The sequence below is a fragment of the Sinohyriopsis cumingii genome, chromosome 5 (genome assembly GCF_028554795.1).
Source record: "Sinohyriopsis cumingii isolate HCF-2022 chromosome 5, ASM2855479v2, whole genome shotgun sequence".
Taxonomy (NCBI): Eukaryota; Metazoa; Mollusca; class Bivalvia; order Unionida; family Unionidae; genus Sinohyriopsis; species Sinohyriopsis cumingii.
Window position 1 is genome coordinate 32,630,053 of NC_142965.1, and position 17,564 is coordinate 32,647,616.

Sequence of the window (17,564 nt, forward strand, 5' to 3'; positions counted from 1 at the left end):
ATAGCAATGGGGTTTTCATCAGAATTTGATTAAATTCCCGTTTTATTAATCTATCTTATTTTCCTTTTAGTAGTGAGGTGAATTTTTCCTTGGCTGTGACCTAATTTAAACTTCATTGTTTCATGTGGTCCACGTGTAACAACCAACATTACAGGTGCGCGGTATTACCAATGTACCAATTTACCACGGTTTATTTTCCAGTGGTACTTGACAAGGTGTTTTTTCATTTGTTACAAATTTAATTACATATTAAGTATCTCAGAGGCCGAAAGAGACGTTGTGAAAGATATTCAGGCATATCAAACATTTGGAAGCATTTCGGATTAAAAAGGGAGGGAAAAAATGTAATTTTGTTTAAAGTATTATGGCAAGTGTTTGTATAAATCATTTGAAATATACTGGAACGTTTAACTGATGCTTTCAAGACCCAAAATGGACAAGAAACTGGTTTCATTCAATTGTTATGTATATTTGATTTAATTTATGTTTGATTTAGTGTAGTTTTCTGTTTGTAAGTTTTAATTTTTTTAAAATGCATTGAACTTTCGAGTAATGTAGTTTTGTTTACTGGAATTTGAAATTTTCCAGAAATTAGTTTGACCTGAATCTTGTGTCGTAAATATCTAAAGCTGACCTAGATCCCGACCTTGATTCGGAAACCAGTGAGTCAAGTAAACAACTTTCTATTTTTATCTTATTCCTAGAATAAAATGATTGGTTTTTGTCAAAGTCATACTGGAATACATGACTTTATATGTAAACAGCCTCTATTTCGAAATTCTGGTGTTATCGGAATTGAGCAATAGTCATGTTTAATACCGATGTTTATAGAGAATTTAGTCTGTCGGGTTTTAAAACACTTGATTTCAAGGTGTTCGTTTTGTTGTGACCACTTTGGAGTTACATTTGAAATTTTATTCATAGTATTTGGATTCGAAAAGAATAATTCGTTTTCTTATAAATATTTTAGTGCTCATACAGAATTCTTGGACAAAGACATTTCTTTAAATTTTATTCGGATTTCAAACACCGGAATATTATTGTCTGTGGAACAACAAAGAACTGTAGACACAACAGGAATATACTAGCTATATTATACGTCATCGCCTTCCATTTTGGATTTTCGTCGGGACTCGAACTCAAATGTCATTAGAACATTTTATTATTACGACTTCTAATTTAATAATTCTTGGATTATTCTTGGATTATTTTTGGATTTGATTCTTAAAACCGTAAATTCTTTTCCTTATTTTTACATTGTTTTTCCAGGGAAAATAAATTGTTTGTTAAATTTAACAAAGCTTGTTATTTTCACTTTTTCTTTGCTGCTGTTTATGAGAGCCTAAACACGTAACACAACTGACAAGGAGAGATTGCTCTTCCGCTAATGAAACTTTTATTATGTTGTTTCCTTTTATTTCCTTAGTGCAGTTTCTTACAATTGGTGCCTAGTACGCTGGGAGGTCCCGATGTTTTGCACTTAGTAGTCATTCCAGTGGAGGAAACCGCGAAATCCTGTAAAACAAACATGCCGACTCGATCAATAGTCACTCTTCTCGCACTTGCCATCTTAGAGAATCGAACTTAGGACTACATAAATGTGAAGCGAGTGTATTACCACTGCAATAACTTTTATTACTACGTACTGTAGTCTTCTGACACTCTGCAGCCTTAAATATCGTGATGCCAGTAAACAGCCAGGCGTAGACGGTTCCCACCAAGTATCCAAATACACAGTCCACTGACAGCGACACAAACAGGGGGAGATAATCCAATCCGTAAATTAACATCGACAAAAGGGCATAAAACGCTGAAAATAAAGGCAAAGCATTCATTCCTAACGTTATTTAATCTCAACGATGCAAATTCAGAATTCTCTAATTTTAGTCCAGTATTTTCATTGTTGTCATTCGTATCGTGTTTTATGGCTCGGATAATTTAAGAAACTCAAAATATGAAAATAGTACAGTCATATATTGCAAACTACATGGCATATATTGTTGTGTGTATGGGCGTTTGTGCGTGATTGTGTGTGTGTACGTGCGTGTGTGTGTGTGTGTGTGTGTGTGTGTGAAAACAAAACTTAAATGGGATGATTCTTACATTTTTTTCTATGGCTGGTATATTTGGGTATCACTAATCAGTCAATTTTCTCGTTACTGTGAATCGATACAATATACGGGATGTTGAAGTTCACATTTTATGAGAACATTACAATACTGAACTAAAACTATTTGTACTTTTCCGCAGCTGCCTAACAAATTAGACCGATACTAAGCTGTGAAGTCAAATTAATTTCTAGATAGTACCAATCACCTTTTAGGAAGAACGGACCGGAAAGATTCACAGCGTACTTCTGCTGAAATATGACGTCAGAAACTAGAAAGGCTATGCAACCCCAGGCGGCGGCATAAGAGAACCGGTTGGACCTTCCCAATATGTCCATGGGGCTGGAGCGAAAAGAATTAGGGTATGTTAGTAGCAGTACAAAACACTTCACTGACATGTATCAATTGTAGAGTCAATTAGAGTATGTTAGCAGCAGTACGAAACACTCCACGGACATGTATCAATTTTAGCGTCAATTTAAGCATGTTAGTAGCAGTACGAAACACTCCACGGACATGTATCGTCAATTAGAGCATGTTAGTAGCAGTACAAACCAATACACGGCCATGTTATATCAATTTTAGCGTCAATTAGAGTATGTTAGTAGCAGTACAAAACGCTCCACGGCCATGTTGTATAAAATTCAGCGTCAATTAGAATATGTTAGTAGCAGTACAAAACAATCCACGGACATGTATCAATTTTAGCGTCATTGAGGCTATGCGAATATGCATGTGTCATTCTTTCCGCTAGAGCTAATATATGCGATTCCGATCGATTATGCAGCATTTTATTTTATTTTTAAAGTTACATCTATACTCAACCCTTAATGAATACGGTTTTCATACATTTTGATAGTCATTTTGCAAAAATGTCTTAAACATAAATCATAAAGCAGCATTTGACATAAAAGCCAGGAGCACTGCAGGAGAGAAGAAAAGATATTCTTCCTTTTCTCACTCCGTTTTTATGCAATCTGGAGAGCAGAAAATCGCTTTAACAATGTCTAAATTACTACAGTGAAGTTTAGAAAAATCTGCATGTACAACAATTTACAGATTTATTCAAATATTTTATAAAATGATTAAGTATATATTGTAGGTGTCAAGTAACTAAAACATGCTTTACATTTAGATTGTACTCGGGTAACTTGTAATATGTGACTAATGGCTGTCCGTATTTGATCAACCTATTATACTTATGCTGTACTTACAAAATGAAACCCGGTCTTCCTTTCAAAATTCCCAGACAGGAATATTTCCTCCGCATTGTAAATGATAGAATTATAGTTGAAGTTATCTGAAAACAATAGCCTAGAATATAATTGAAAGAATTCAACAATAAAGTTAATGATAATATCGTGTCGTTCAAAAGAAAGGAAATTACAACTAATTCCACAATTATATTATGGCAACCACCTTAGTTTTAGCCAGAATCTGCACGTGATTATCGCGTGGTGATGTCAGTGGGTGTTATATTTATATCCGTTAATTTGTAAATATCTTCATTCTCAAATCTCTTTCATATTACCTTCTTCTCAACAACGGGTGTCAACACAATAACTATATTCATAATTGTGCAAGCTGGAACAGGTGTTAACCAAATAACTCCTTTCCTAATTATCCAACTGGTGTTAACCAAATAAATCCCTTCATGATTATACAAACAGGAACAGGTGTCAACTCAATAGCTCCATATCTAATTATCTAACTGGTATCAGCACATTAACTCCATTACCCTAAGGTCAACACATTAACTCCATTATCCTAAGGTGTCAACACATTACTTCCATTACCCTAAGGTGTCAACACAATCACTCCATTACCCTAAGGTGTCAACACAAACTCCATTCCTAATTATATGCAAATCAAAACAATATAGCCTCAAGAAAAAGATAAGACTTTACCTAAAGTCAGTACTTTGTCTTGCTTGGAGTGTTGGAGAGTAGTGAAGACAGGCATGAGCAAAGGAAATTCATTTCACAATAGTTATTTCCGTAAAATCTGCAAACAAGATCTCCAATGTGAACATACTATGAAAAGATGGGACGTAACAACATTGCCATATAGATTCGAATGAGCAGGTTCAGATGTCTCAGACACGTAATGAAGATGCCCCAAGAATGCTTACTTGAGGTAGCCCTCAGATTGACGTTAATATGGACGTCCAAAGATAACCTGGCGAAGGACAGTGATGACCGAGCTGGAGGAGATAGGCCTTTCCTGGGGCGAGACACACGTCAATGCTCAAGACCGACCTAGATAGCGAAAGATAGTTGCAGCCTTATGTCCTAGACGGGATGAAGAGGACTAACTAATTACTCTTCAGGTGTCACCACAATAACTTCCAACAGGTACCAACACAATAAATCCCTTCCTAATTACCCAACAGATGTCAACCAAATAACTCCCTTCATGATTATACAAACTGGAACATGTGTCAACATAATAACTCCATTTCTAATTACCCAACAAGTTTCAGCACAATCACTCCATTGCCGTCATGTGTCAACACAATAGCTCCATTCCAAATTACCCAATACGTGTCACCAAAATAACTCTATTCCTAATTATACAAATAGGAACAGGTGTCAATAGCATACCTCAAATTTCTGATAACCCAACAGTTGTCAACAGAATAACTCTCTTCCTAATAAACCAACAGGTGTCAAAACGATCATTTCTTTCATAACACTGTAACGCAATTTTTGTTCCTGGGTAGTAAGTGTCATTTCGTAATTGCTTATAACTAAGAAGTATAGAAACTAGCTATTATTCCCCACAAACTTTGTTTTTGTGACCAGGACAGTGATAGTTTGAAATTTACCTATTTCCAATGATAAAACAGACGAATTCGATCACATAAAGTCAGAAAAACCCAACATGAATCAAAATTAATATGAATTTATACTAAAGTAATACACAAATGACCACAAAAGATTTAGTAGTTTTTCAAGATTTACGATTATGCTGTAAATCACTTTCACGAATCAGCCCCCAAATGTAGTCTTTCATCATGTTCTCGTTATGCTGTCCTTGGTAGTGGCGTTCAAGGTCTAGTATATCCTGGTGGAATCGCTCGCCTTGCTCCTCCGAGTACGGTCCCACGCTCACCTTGAATTTATCGAGATGAGCATCAAGGATATGGACTTTGAGGGACATCCTGCAGCCCATTGTGTCGTAGTTCTTCACCACAGTCTCAACCAGCTCCACATAGTTTTCGGCCTTGTGATTGCCCAGGAAGCCTCGAACCACTGCGACAAAGCTGTTACAAGCCGCTTTCTCCTTACTAGTGAGCTTCTTTGGGAATTCATTGCACTCCAGAATCTTCTTTATATGTGGTCTGACAAAGACACCAGCTTTGACCTTTGCCTCAGACAGCTTAGGGAAGAAACCTTGAAGGTACTTGAAGGCTGCCGACTCCTTATCTAGAGCTCTGACACATTGTTTTATAAGGCCCAAGTTGATGTGCAGTGGTGGCATCAGCACCTTCCAGGGTCCACCAGTGGCTCCCACTTGAAGTTGTTCCTCCCCACAGAGAACTCGTCCCGCAGTGTCCAGTCCCGCCTGTGGTAGTGCGCCTTGGTGTCCCTGCTGTCCCAAAGGCTGGGAAACTTGGTAAAACCGCCTTGGAGACCCATCAGGAATGCCACCATAAGTCTCCGATGACCTCGCAGCCATACTCATCATACTTCAAGGCATCTAGCAAGGTCTTGATGATGTTGTAATCTTCTTTGAAGTGCACCGAGTAAGCCAGGGGAAGAGACGGGTACTTGTTCCCATTATGGAGCAGCACGGCTTTTAGGCTCCTGGATGAGACGACAATGAAGAGGCGCCACTCATTCTGCTTGCAGGCGATTCCGATTGTCTCGAACAGACTGGCCACATTGTGGCAGAAGCATAGCCCATCTTGAAGGGTGAAGAAGCTGGAAAAAGCTTGGTTACGCTTCCTTCTGATCTGCGACTTGTACACTTTCATCCAACAAGTTCCACTGCTTGAGCCTAGAAGTCAAAAGCTCGGTATTGGACTAGGTGAGACCAAGATCTCTGATCAAGTCGTTGAGGTCTTTTTTGGTTGGAGTAGTAGGGGTTTCTCTCTCAGCTCCACCTCGAAACTTGTCATCTGGATCTAGAACGTCTTCCTCGCTCTCTGACTTGTTGCTCTCTTCTAAAGACGGCTTCTCTCTCCGGAGGAGTTGGTACGGGAAGATCAGGGCAGTGTGGCACTGAGGCGATGGAAGAAGGAAGGTCCGGATACGTGATAGCTGGTGCATTCTTGCCAGTCCGATGTTTGGAAGGGCCCACCATGCAGAAGTAGCAGTTGCTTGAGTGGTCAGTGGGTTTCCGCCAAATTCTTGGGATAGCGAACTTCATGGCTGTCTTTTCTGCTCTGTACCATGCTACAAAAATACATTTATTTCACACTTGACTAATGTGTAAGAGATTCTTGCAACATTTTTCATATATGATATATTTTTCAATAACAGTGAAAATTGTAAAACATATTAAAATTAAAAACATATACAATTTTAAAAAATTACATAAATTGTATAACAAAAAATTACGAGCAACAATTGTCCATCTTACCTTCCAGAGTTTTTTTTGGGGGGGGGGGGGGCAGGTGAAATGAGATTTCCACGGTTTGTCTTGATCTCCGACAGGAATGCCGAAATATGCATTGTAGGCCTCACACATCTTATCAGATGCTTCCACATAGTACGTTTTCGCTCTTGTTTTGAAAAGGGGCCATCCATTTAGTACGTATGCATAAATCTCGCAAAGCTTGAACCCTCCCCCACTCGCTGTACACATGCGTACTTTTTTACACCAGACACCTGCGTAAGAACGCTTGACGCATCGCCCCCCCCCCCCCAATTCTATAGAATTGCCGATATTTAATCCACGCTCAAACGATCAAGGATTAATAATATCAACGTGTTTAATAAAACAGATAGTCCACCGACGTTGAATGTCTGGCTGCATCAAAGAAATAAGCTGCGTAACATTAAAAGTTTGTCTAGTGTCCGCTACAGTTCGAAAGCCGACTGAACCCAGTCGAACGGGTTACGTATTAGACAAATTATTATCGAGGTTTCGCCCCCTCCCTTGTTTCCTATGCGTACGTACATTATCAGTAGACCCCACCCCACCCCTAATACGCTGGTGTATGCATTTGGGTTACCCCCCCCCCCCCCATCCATGCGTACTAAATGTACGGCCCCTAAATTGACCGCAGACATAGCAAAATGCGTCTGCCGGATGCTTGCAGCCTCTTGATGCCATCTCAGAAAAATGCAGATATGTATCCACTTAGGAGGCTGGAACTATACTGAACTGGTGGGCGTAAGGCCCCTCTATTTATACTACTATTTATATTACTGGTAAGTTCTAGAAAGTATTAGAAGTTACTCCAAGTTTACTCGGCACTGAATTTACCTGGAATGTTTTGGAAAATAGGTAAATCTAAAAATATCACTGTCCTGGTCACAAAAGCAAAGTTTGTTGGGAATAATAGCCATTTTCTATACTTTTGAGACATAAGCATTTAGGAAATAGCACTTACTACCCGGGAACAAAAAAAATGGTACACGGTGTTATTACACAACAGGTGTTAGCATTTTTCGAAGTCATTAAAAATATCTTCCTTTTGGACAGTATTTCAAATTTTTCGACAAACGTTTTCCGTCGTTAATGTCAGCCTGAAATTGAAATAAATAAAACTGCTAAATACTACTGTCACAATGTCGATTTCAGACAAATTACATCTTACTGAAAATATCTTGGCATTCTGCTATTATTCCATGGAATGGATAAATAAATAGATAAATAAATAAATAAATAAATAAATAAATATATAAAATTATATAGCTTCAGAGATATTTTTTGTGCAAATATATATTCGTTCGACATCAAGTTTCGTTTAAACTACGCTAGGGAAAGGACATCATAAAGTCTTATTTCTGATGCTACAATAGTTTATAGAAAAGCAATGGAACATACCACTTTTGTACAAATAAATTAGCGCCCTAAAACTGCACTTCCTAAAAATTATTTTGTATATGTATAATAAGTATTTTGTTCCAACTTGGTATGATGTTATCACTTTCAAGTAACCTTGATTATATTCTCGCAAGACCTTTTCATGTGTAGATGCCGAGTAGTTGTCAGATCACTTACCGATGGTACTAGGAGATAAAGGTGGTATTTCTCATGTTGAATTACTGTTTGGCTGTAATCATTAAAGAATCAGGTAATTACCAGCACGCTATTAATGACATATGCTAAATATATATATATATATATATATATATATATATATATATATATATATATATATATATATATATATATATATATATATATATATATATATATATATATATATATATATATAATAACGATATTATTATTATAATTATTGTTGTTGTTGTTGTTGTCAATATTATCTAATAATAGCAACACATTTTCACCAAAGTAACAATTCACGGTCATTTTCAAAGAATCTACATATAATATTCAACTAATAGTTTATGTGATTACCTACTGCTTCAGCCGAATCAAAATGGTCTCCAGTACACACAAAAAATATTATATTTCTAAGACGTTGGCTTCATTTTTTGTTCGGTTCGATTTGGACCGCTCCGGTGGCCTAAATAGTTAGAGTGTCCTCCTCGGATGCGGGAGGTAGCGGGTTCGAACCCGTACTGAGTCATACCAAAGACTTTTTAAATTGGTAGTAGGAGCTGCCTTGCTTGGCTATAAGCATTAAGAGGTTAGTATAAGGACTTGTCAGCCAGGTTCCAGGGTAATGTGACTGTGTGGGACGTGATGCTACATGTCTGCGGCATGATGTTCCAGTTCATGACATCACTATAAAATGTCATACTGCATCCATCGTAACGATATGATTGAACAATTGTTAAAAGTAAATTAAAAATCCAAAAATCACACACACACGATTTGATTTGTTTCGATGAAATGAATATCTATTAAAAACAAAATCAAGCAGACAAAAAAAAAAATTCTTGGTTGGTTCACATCATAAAATAAAATTAGCGTACTGGAGCTATTATCCCGATAAAGCGATATATGAATCTACTAGATAGATAAGTAGGTCCTTGTGCCCTAATTGCGAACGTATTGTACTCAAGAATAATGCTCGCTGGCCACTTGGCCATCCTATGCCACAGATTCATCAGCCTATATATATATATATATATATATATATATATATATATATATATATATATATATATATATATATATATATATATATATATATATATATATATATATATATATATATATATATATATGAAAATGTCTCAATGCTCATCAAACTCAAGAAAGTAGTCAAATATATGACTTACCATGAAACATCCCCTTCGTCAGATTCAAGTTCATGGGTTGTGAAGATCGTGATTAAAGTATCCAAAATGATGTTATCCGTCCCGTTCTTCATTGAAAATGATCGTAATCAAAGTGTTCTTTCAAATATGACAAGGACTTTGATTTATACCTCTACAGCCTCTGGTAGTACCTTTATAGAATACAAAACCCAAGTATCTTTAATGGATTCTCCTTATAACGAGATCATCTACTTCTCTAACAGTTGTTATTCCACACCATCAAATGAAAAACAACAAGTCAAATGACGGCTTAGAACACGTACGCGGTCATCGTGTACATTACCATACGATACACAAAGACGACTGATAGTAAGTAAGTATATCATTTATAAATCAACTATCTTCAATCAAACTGCATTCACACAAGTCCTTTGTGATATATTTCTTCCGATTCTCTACCTAAATTAGCCGACTTATTCATTCCAATATGTCAACATAACTACAAAATAAATCGTCTTAAGACCGGAAGTAAGTCGACAAATTTAAAACACTTGACAACGCAACGGTTATCTTTGATGAGGACCTTATAACAGGGTACCTTAACCAAAGGTCATAATAATGCCAGCTTATATCGGCTGTCCTAACCTCTCTCATTACCCATAAAAGACTACATAATGTTGAAAATGAGTTGACATATAAATGTCGACATTATGAAACAATAGTTATTAAGATGGCATTACTTGGACTATTTCCTGCTGATACCTCGTTATTGTTTTTTGGACGGGGGGAGGGTATTGTATTCAAAAACTGGAATATTTTCTGTGATTTAACAAGAGACTGTAGACACTGCAGAACTTCGCAGGTTACAACAGACGACATCGTCTTCCATTTTGGATTTCACCTGGATTCGAACTCATTCATTCAGGACTTTTTATTAATAGGACTTCTATTTTTTAATTCTTGGATTATTTTTGGATTTGATGCGTAAAACAGAAAGTTCTATTTCTCATTTTTACCTTGTTTTTCTATGAAAATAAATTATTTGTTAAATTTTACAAAGCTTGTTGTCTTCCCTCTTTTCTTGTTACATTTTGTAAGAGCCTAGACTCGTAAAACTTCAGGTTTGTGCAAATAATGTTTCAGACGGTCAGTTGCACTATCCTAATCTTAGAGTAGTACCTCAAGTGACCGTTTCAAAACTTGATTTTATTCCAATTTACTAGCAATGAAAATTCACAGAGGTCATGTGACCTTCTTATACTTTTTCTGTTCTGTCAGAAATACGTCCATAAGCATGTTGAAACATAGTCATCACTTCCATCAGCTACAGCAGCGGTGCCATTAACGTCAACGTGGTGTGGAATAGTGTTGCGTTCAAGCTGCTGCAAGTACACTGATACATCATGCTTGGAAGCATATTAAACACCGGATTCCGCGAAACGCTCGTTTCCTCTTTTCACATATTTCACTGAAATAATCTTAATAAAATGTTAGATTTTCACTTACCGCTATAACGACGATCCTAAAATTTTAGAGACTTGAGGAAATCTATCCTTGATATTTTTTCCGATTGATTTTAACTTAGCGACTTAGAAAAACTCCTAAATGAGGTTTTATTTTCAGACAAATAATAAATAACAAATGATATTTAATCATTCCTTTTCACAGGTTCGTCCTATGATATCTCTATTCCTCAGTCTTTAGAGAAAAAAATATTTCCATTCCTACCGAGGAAATAGTATCGATTCTAACGAAGAAGCACATAATCAACTGAAATAGTTCATAGTTATTCTTTTTAATTTGAATCAATGTGCACAGAAAATAGCTTACGCATTGAATACTGTAGGTGGTCGTTTCAGTTTCCGTGTTAATTAAAATTTCATTATGTTATGTAGAACACCAGTATCAATGGGAATAAAAGCAAGAAAAGAAACACTTTCACAACACTAATACAAACTCAGAGAGAGTGAGAGAGAGAGAGTTGCCATGTCTAATAAAAAAGCAATTGTCAAGAGAAGTGATACATTTAAAACAAAGAATATTGTACAGCAGATTACCAAACAAAAATAGAAATATGTATCACTGGTACACGATTTATAGTAATCCCAGATCGTGACAATCAATCAATCAGTCAATCGATCCATTAAAACGTTAATTTTCAGAGTACCTAAATATTGCTTGCATGGGCTTTTTTGGGATAATAACGTTTAATATACATGTACTCAGTTCACACAAAATATTAAGAGACCCATGGAAAGAAACTCCTTGGGCAAAATCGAAATTGATCCTGACATCCATGCAGTAAATATTCTACATTAGCAAAAGAACATGCTAATAGAAATGTTCTACTTCCAATAAAGACCATGCAAATATATTATAAAAACTCGGGGATGGTTCCAAAATTATTTCCTGTTATTAGATGTCTATTTTTTTGTTCATATACGTCCGTCATTATCAATTCAAGACAAAATCTGTTTGCAATAAGGTTAATCGAAAACAAATTAATTAGGATTTGATTGCCAACAGATTTTATATAATACATTAAAGTTAGTTTTACCGCTCCGGTGGCCTAGGTTGTTAGAGCCTAGGCCTCGGATGCGGGAGGTCGCGGGTTCTTGACCCGGCCGAGTCATACCGAAGACTTATTTTTTAAAAAATGGTACTAGCTGCTGCCTCGCATTAGTGCTCAGCATTAAGAGGTTAGTGTTAGGACTGGTCGGCCTGATTTCAGCATAATGAAACTGGGTGGGACATTATGCTACATGTCTGTGGCATGATGCCCCAGTGCTAGACGTCACTATAAACTGCCACACGGCAGACATCGGAGCGATGTAACCACACTTGTTAAAAGCTACGTTTCAAATCTAGAACACCCACATGCACACTTAACGTTAGTTTCACCCAGAATGTATGTGTCCATCGAGAGAAAGCAGGTTTGATAATGCAGTACTCGTCGGCGTTCTTTTAGTGAGATATTTAAGGAGACACGCGCATTTTAAATTAACCATCAATCTCGAGACACTCCCGTTCAGCCCAATCATTTGCCTTCAGCCATATATGCAAAATGTCAAATACTGTATTTGAAGAGCAGATCGATAAGTCAGATACGCTTAAATTAACATGCCTTCCAGCCCACAATCTACTAAATGATCACAACAAAACATAATGCAGCCAGAATACCATCGTGGACGTATTGCCGGATATGAGGTACCGATTCACCTCTCAAAAAAAGTTGAGCGTCGTGTTTCTTTGGCAGGTACTTGTCAAGACGAATTCCAGAAACTTATTTTTCAAGTTGACAATCCAGACTTATCTTTCAGTACTAAAGTCCGATGTTAGTACTCCAATGATATCCTACTGTTCGTCTGATTTTACTGACAATCAAAGGCAAACACATTCTTTGAGAAATCAAACTCATTTCAGTCTACCAGTTTTCATTTGTGAGGTTATGGAACATAGATGCAGTAAAAAACACAAGGGTTGAACAAGAGTGTATTGTAACAAAACTAGCCTTATTGTGTTGATGTTACACTAAAGGTGGGGGAGAACTTATTATTCTGATGGAAACTACAGTCCCAGCTTTCTCGAGTAAAAATATATATAGTTTCTCAACATATAGAAATGGTGCAGCATATGTAGTGGACCAGGCAGCATTGCGCCCCCCTCCCCCCCCCCACCCCCCGTTCATGTAGATTATTTATTTTAACCAAACCGTATTCACAGAGCAGCGAGATGGATGATGACCCCAACACACTCATGCTCGGCTATTAATAGGTTACCCACTGCCAACGTACTAGGACGTACTGTATTTATTACGAGGACCATGCTCTAGTAGAAAATGACAGGTAACTTTTAGCCATCGTAATACTTACTATTTCGTCTATTGTAAATTTAATCTTGCAAGTAAATGGTAAGTGTATAATGTGACAGTCTCAACAGAGAGAAGAAAATAGAAGAGATGGAAAAAGTGGAACAAAGTATGGAGAATGGCAGGAGTACATAAATGTACGTTAAAGAACGGTGGACGTTTGATGGATTATTATTACATTTCGGAAATCACTGATGATGAAAGGTTTAAGTGTGTGTGTGTGTGTGTGTGTGTGTGTGTGTGTGTGTGTGTGTGTAATTTGGATTTTTAAAGTAGCTTTAAAAAATTCAGTCATATCGCTACGATATCTACGGTTTGGTACTTTATAGTGATGTCTAGCACTGGGACATTATGATGCAAACATGTTGCATGATGTCCCACCCAGTCACATTTCCTGACACCAGGCTGACAAGTCCTAACGTTAACCTCTTAATGCTGAGCGCCAAGCGAGGCAGCTGTTAGTACCATTTTTGTAAGTCTTTGGTATGAACCCGCAACCTATCCATCCTTGACGGACGCTCTAACCACTAGGACATATGTGTGGACGATAGAATATATATCCCCTGAGAAACATTACGATAAAAATATGCCAAGATTAGGTGGAAGAAAACTCCTACAATATATTAAAAAGAAATTGAGGAACTCAAGAATAAGAAAGGAAATATGCCACAGATTGTGATTTAACTGAAGGATACTACAATTTGTAGCAATTAAATAACGGACTTAAGACGTAAAAATGTACATGCCCAACATCTTAATATTATCTCTCAACTCATTTTAGCCAAGACATGGCAGGAATATTTACAGAGATTAAAATATACCACTCAAAAAGCTACCATTTCTTAAACAAGTCATTTTGATAACAACACTTTAAGATTTGTCAGCAATGACTTTGTTACTAGGTACATAGCACAGTATGAAATTCTGGCAGAATGTATTAAAAGTGTATGGATGGCAACAACGGGATTTATTAACATTGAATGGATGAAAACGTGCCCAGGTTTATCAAAGTCCGGCGTTTACCTTATGATAGGATAACTGTTGCTTGAGTGCATTATACCATTACCTGATGAAAAAGCTATTAATTCAGTCAGCAACAAAAGAAAACTGAAATAATTTCATAACTTATAATTAAACACATTTAAAAATTATAATAACTTTATCATTCCGCAGTATCTTGAGAGATCACGTTATTTGGAATAAAACAAATACTATATTGATAATCAAACTGAAGATGGTACATCAGGGCTATGAAGTGCCTCCACATAATGGTGTCTTAAATATTACTAGCATCATTACAATTATGGTGCTGATATTGTTGAATACGGAACAAAATTGTCGGCTGATTAAATGAGCACAGTGGTAAGAAGTGATGAAAAACAGGACGAACGCATTTAATTCTGCAAGATAGCATGCACAAAAGACAAAAGGAAGGAATGGAGAGAATGTATGAAAGTATTGCACGTATGCGATGTTACTGAGCGTGCTCGTGTTTCAAATAGAACTTACATTGTACTCTCTGCTGCTACTGTTCAAGACAGTGTTTAAAAGTTATTTGAAAAAAATAAATATATTTTTGGGCGGACAAGGTCTTATGTTACGTGTTTAGGCTCGAATAAACAGCAGTAACACAAGAAATAGCGAAAACAACAAGCTTTGAAAAATATAATAATTTATTTCCCTGGAAAAATACTGTAAAAATGAAGAAAAACAAAATAAACTTACGGTTTTAAGAATCAAATCCAAAAATAATCCAAGAATAATCTACGAATAAAATTTTAGAAGTCCAAATAATAAAATGTTATAATGAATGCAAGTTCGAGTACCAACGAAGAATCCAAGATGGAAGACGATGACGTATGATGTAACCTGTAGAGTGTTGAAATCAACAATTCCTTGTAGAAGCACGAAATATCACTCCGGTTTTGGAAATCCAAATAAATTTTTATAAGAGCTGTCTTTGTTCAAGAATTTCATATGAACACACGTATATATCCAGGAAAAAATAATTAATCATTTTGTATCGTACCGTATATCGTATTTTAAAATGCAGTTTCGAAAATCCCCAAGTTGCGAAATCGAAAAGGGGATCACATGATCGTGTTTGTATCACGTACGCCTAACATGACCCTGACGAAAACCAATCATTTTACTCTAAAAAAAATTGTTTACATCTTAAACCACGTAGTCCCATCATAACCTCGACAACAACGAATCATTTTAAAATAAAAATAGAACTTATTTACGTGGCTGCTACTAACTTTGAATCAAGGTCAAGGTCCAGGTCAACGCCTGGTGTTTACTAAAACGAACAAGTCAAGGTCAGACTATTTTCTAAAAAATGTTTAAGTTCCTAGCAAACAGAACTACATTATTTTGACATATAATGAACTTTAAAAAAAATTAAAAAGATTTTAAAAATTACAAACAATTAAATCAGATATAATTAAATCAAATATACATAACAAAGTCAATGACTGAGTTGCAAACAAAATGAGAAGTATTCAGCAATTATTTCAGATTCAGAAGTTATACTAAACTATGTTGGTCGTGTCGATAGACACACACACACACACACACACACACATACATACATGCATACATACACATACATACATACATACATACATACATACATACATACATACATACATGCATGCATGCATGCATACATACATACATACATACATACATACACACACACACACATATATATATATATATATATATATACATACACACACACAAACACACACACACAAACACACACACACACACACATATATATATACATATATATATATATATATATATATATATATATATATATATATATATATATATATATATATATATATATATATATATATATATATATATATATATATATATATATTAATATTAATGTCCGCTACAAGCCACGAATCCGTTTTCTTCTCAATGAAATACCTCAGTGTATTTACTCATGGAACAAACAATTTACATTTTCTGGCAGCAAACGTACTCTTCTTTCACATCATAGCCTAATATTATGTCCAAAAAAATGATTATGTTGTCTTACGTTGTACCTGTGTTGACTTATTTCACGTCTTCTAATAACTTATTTGAAATTATGTCGACATATTGGAATGAATAAGTAAGTGTGCATGCGTAAATGGATAAGTGGCAAATGGTTGGAAAAGTTCGCCTATATAGAAGTTATATCCTTAGCTGTGCTTGTAACGGGTCGACCATTTAATTTTCTTTGATAGGGCTTGGGATTTTCTTTCCATCCAGGATATTTTCTTTAAATTGAAGCAAGAACATTTCTAAAGCTATTTGATGGCCGGAAATTGTTAAAAAAAATATCCCCGCTCCACCATAACCCCTCAAACAAAAAAGAATAGGTTGTCCTTAAGGTACTATACCAACATACATAATTCTGGTTCATTTGCAAATTCATCAGTATCAAAGTAAGGAAAAGTATGAAAATCCGAAAATGTGGGGCCAACTTAAGGTAGAAACATGTACTACAGACTTTGAAAAGTCACACGCTGTTCACCTCATGCACTCGACCATCGCACAAAATGACCCAATAGGACTCCGTGTGCTATCCCTAAGCCAATATTGATGCATAGCTTCCGAGTAAGTAGACTTTAAAAGTGAATTCACTAACCCGTGTGTGTGTGTATCTGTGTGTCTGTGTGTTGTTATTATTCTTCTTCTTTATTTCATCACAGTAAAATTGTATATTTATCAACCGATTCGTTGTTCAGTCTCTTCATGTGCAATGGATGCACGTTTAAAGTGTTATTGTAAAAATGGTACTTTTTTATATGATTCATGGATAATCAGTCTCAAATTATTTCTGAATGATAACACCTACATGTATACCATTTCAGCTTTGATACTCTGTGGTGCAGTCTTTATACTTAGCAGCGTTTAATATAGTTAATCATGCAAAGTTAAAAGAAGTTGGATTTCTAAACGTTTTGGGAACACTATAGATAGCCCCATGAAGTCACAAAGTGCAAACACTAAAACCTGATGTACTGAAGAAAAGAAAACATGATAAAATGAGAGAATACTACAGTTCTTATAGGTGTCCAGAATCCATCGTCGACTCCATGATAATTGCTGGACAGACCAGTTATACTAAATATGTCCAAACAAAGCGCGGAGAAATTTAAACTTACGTTTCTCTAGGATGTTCTTGCAGCCACGTGCATTCTGTAGCCTATTCATCTGTGTCTAGTCATT

At 36.0% G+C, this 17,564-nt stretch overlaps 1 protein-coding gene across 1 annotated transcript in view; it reads right to left on the minus strand.

Moving 5' to 3' along the window:
- LOC149798899 (receptor for retinol uptake stra6-like) overlaps positions 1–9,671 on the minus strand; it is a 29,096-nt gene extending 19,425 nt beyond the window's left edge. The window contains exons 1-5 of the mRNA XM_089958104.1: positions 9,479–9,671; positions 8,286–8,337; positions 3,323–3,408; positions 2,317–2,450; positions 1,647–1,810 (exon numbers count right to left, since the gene is read on the minus strand). Coding sequence (XP_089814230.1) covers positions 1,647–1,810; positions 2,317–2,450; positions 3,323–3,408; positions 8,286–8,337; positions 9,479–9,570 — 528 coding nt within the window. The 5' untranslated portion in view covers positions 9,571–9,671. The remainder of the gene's footprint in view (positions 1–1,646; positions 1,811–2,316; positions 2,451–3,322; positions 3,409–8,285; positions 8,338–9,478) is intronic.
- Between the last annotated feature and the right edge of the window lie 7,893 nt (positions 9,672–17,564).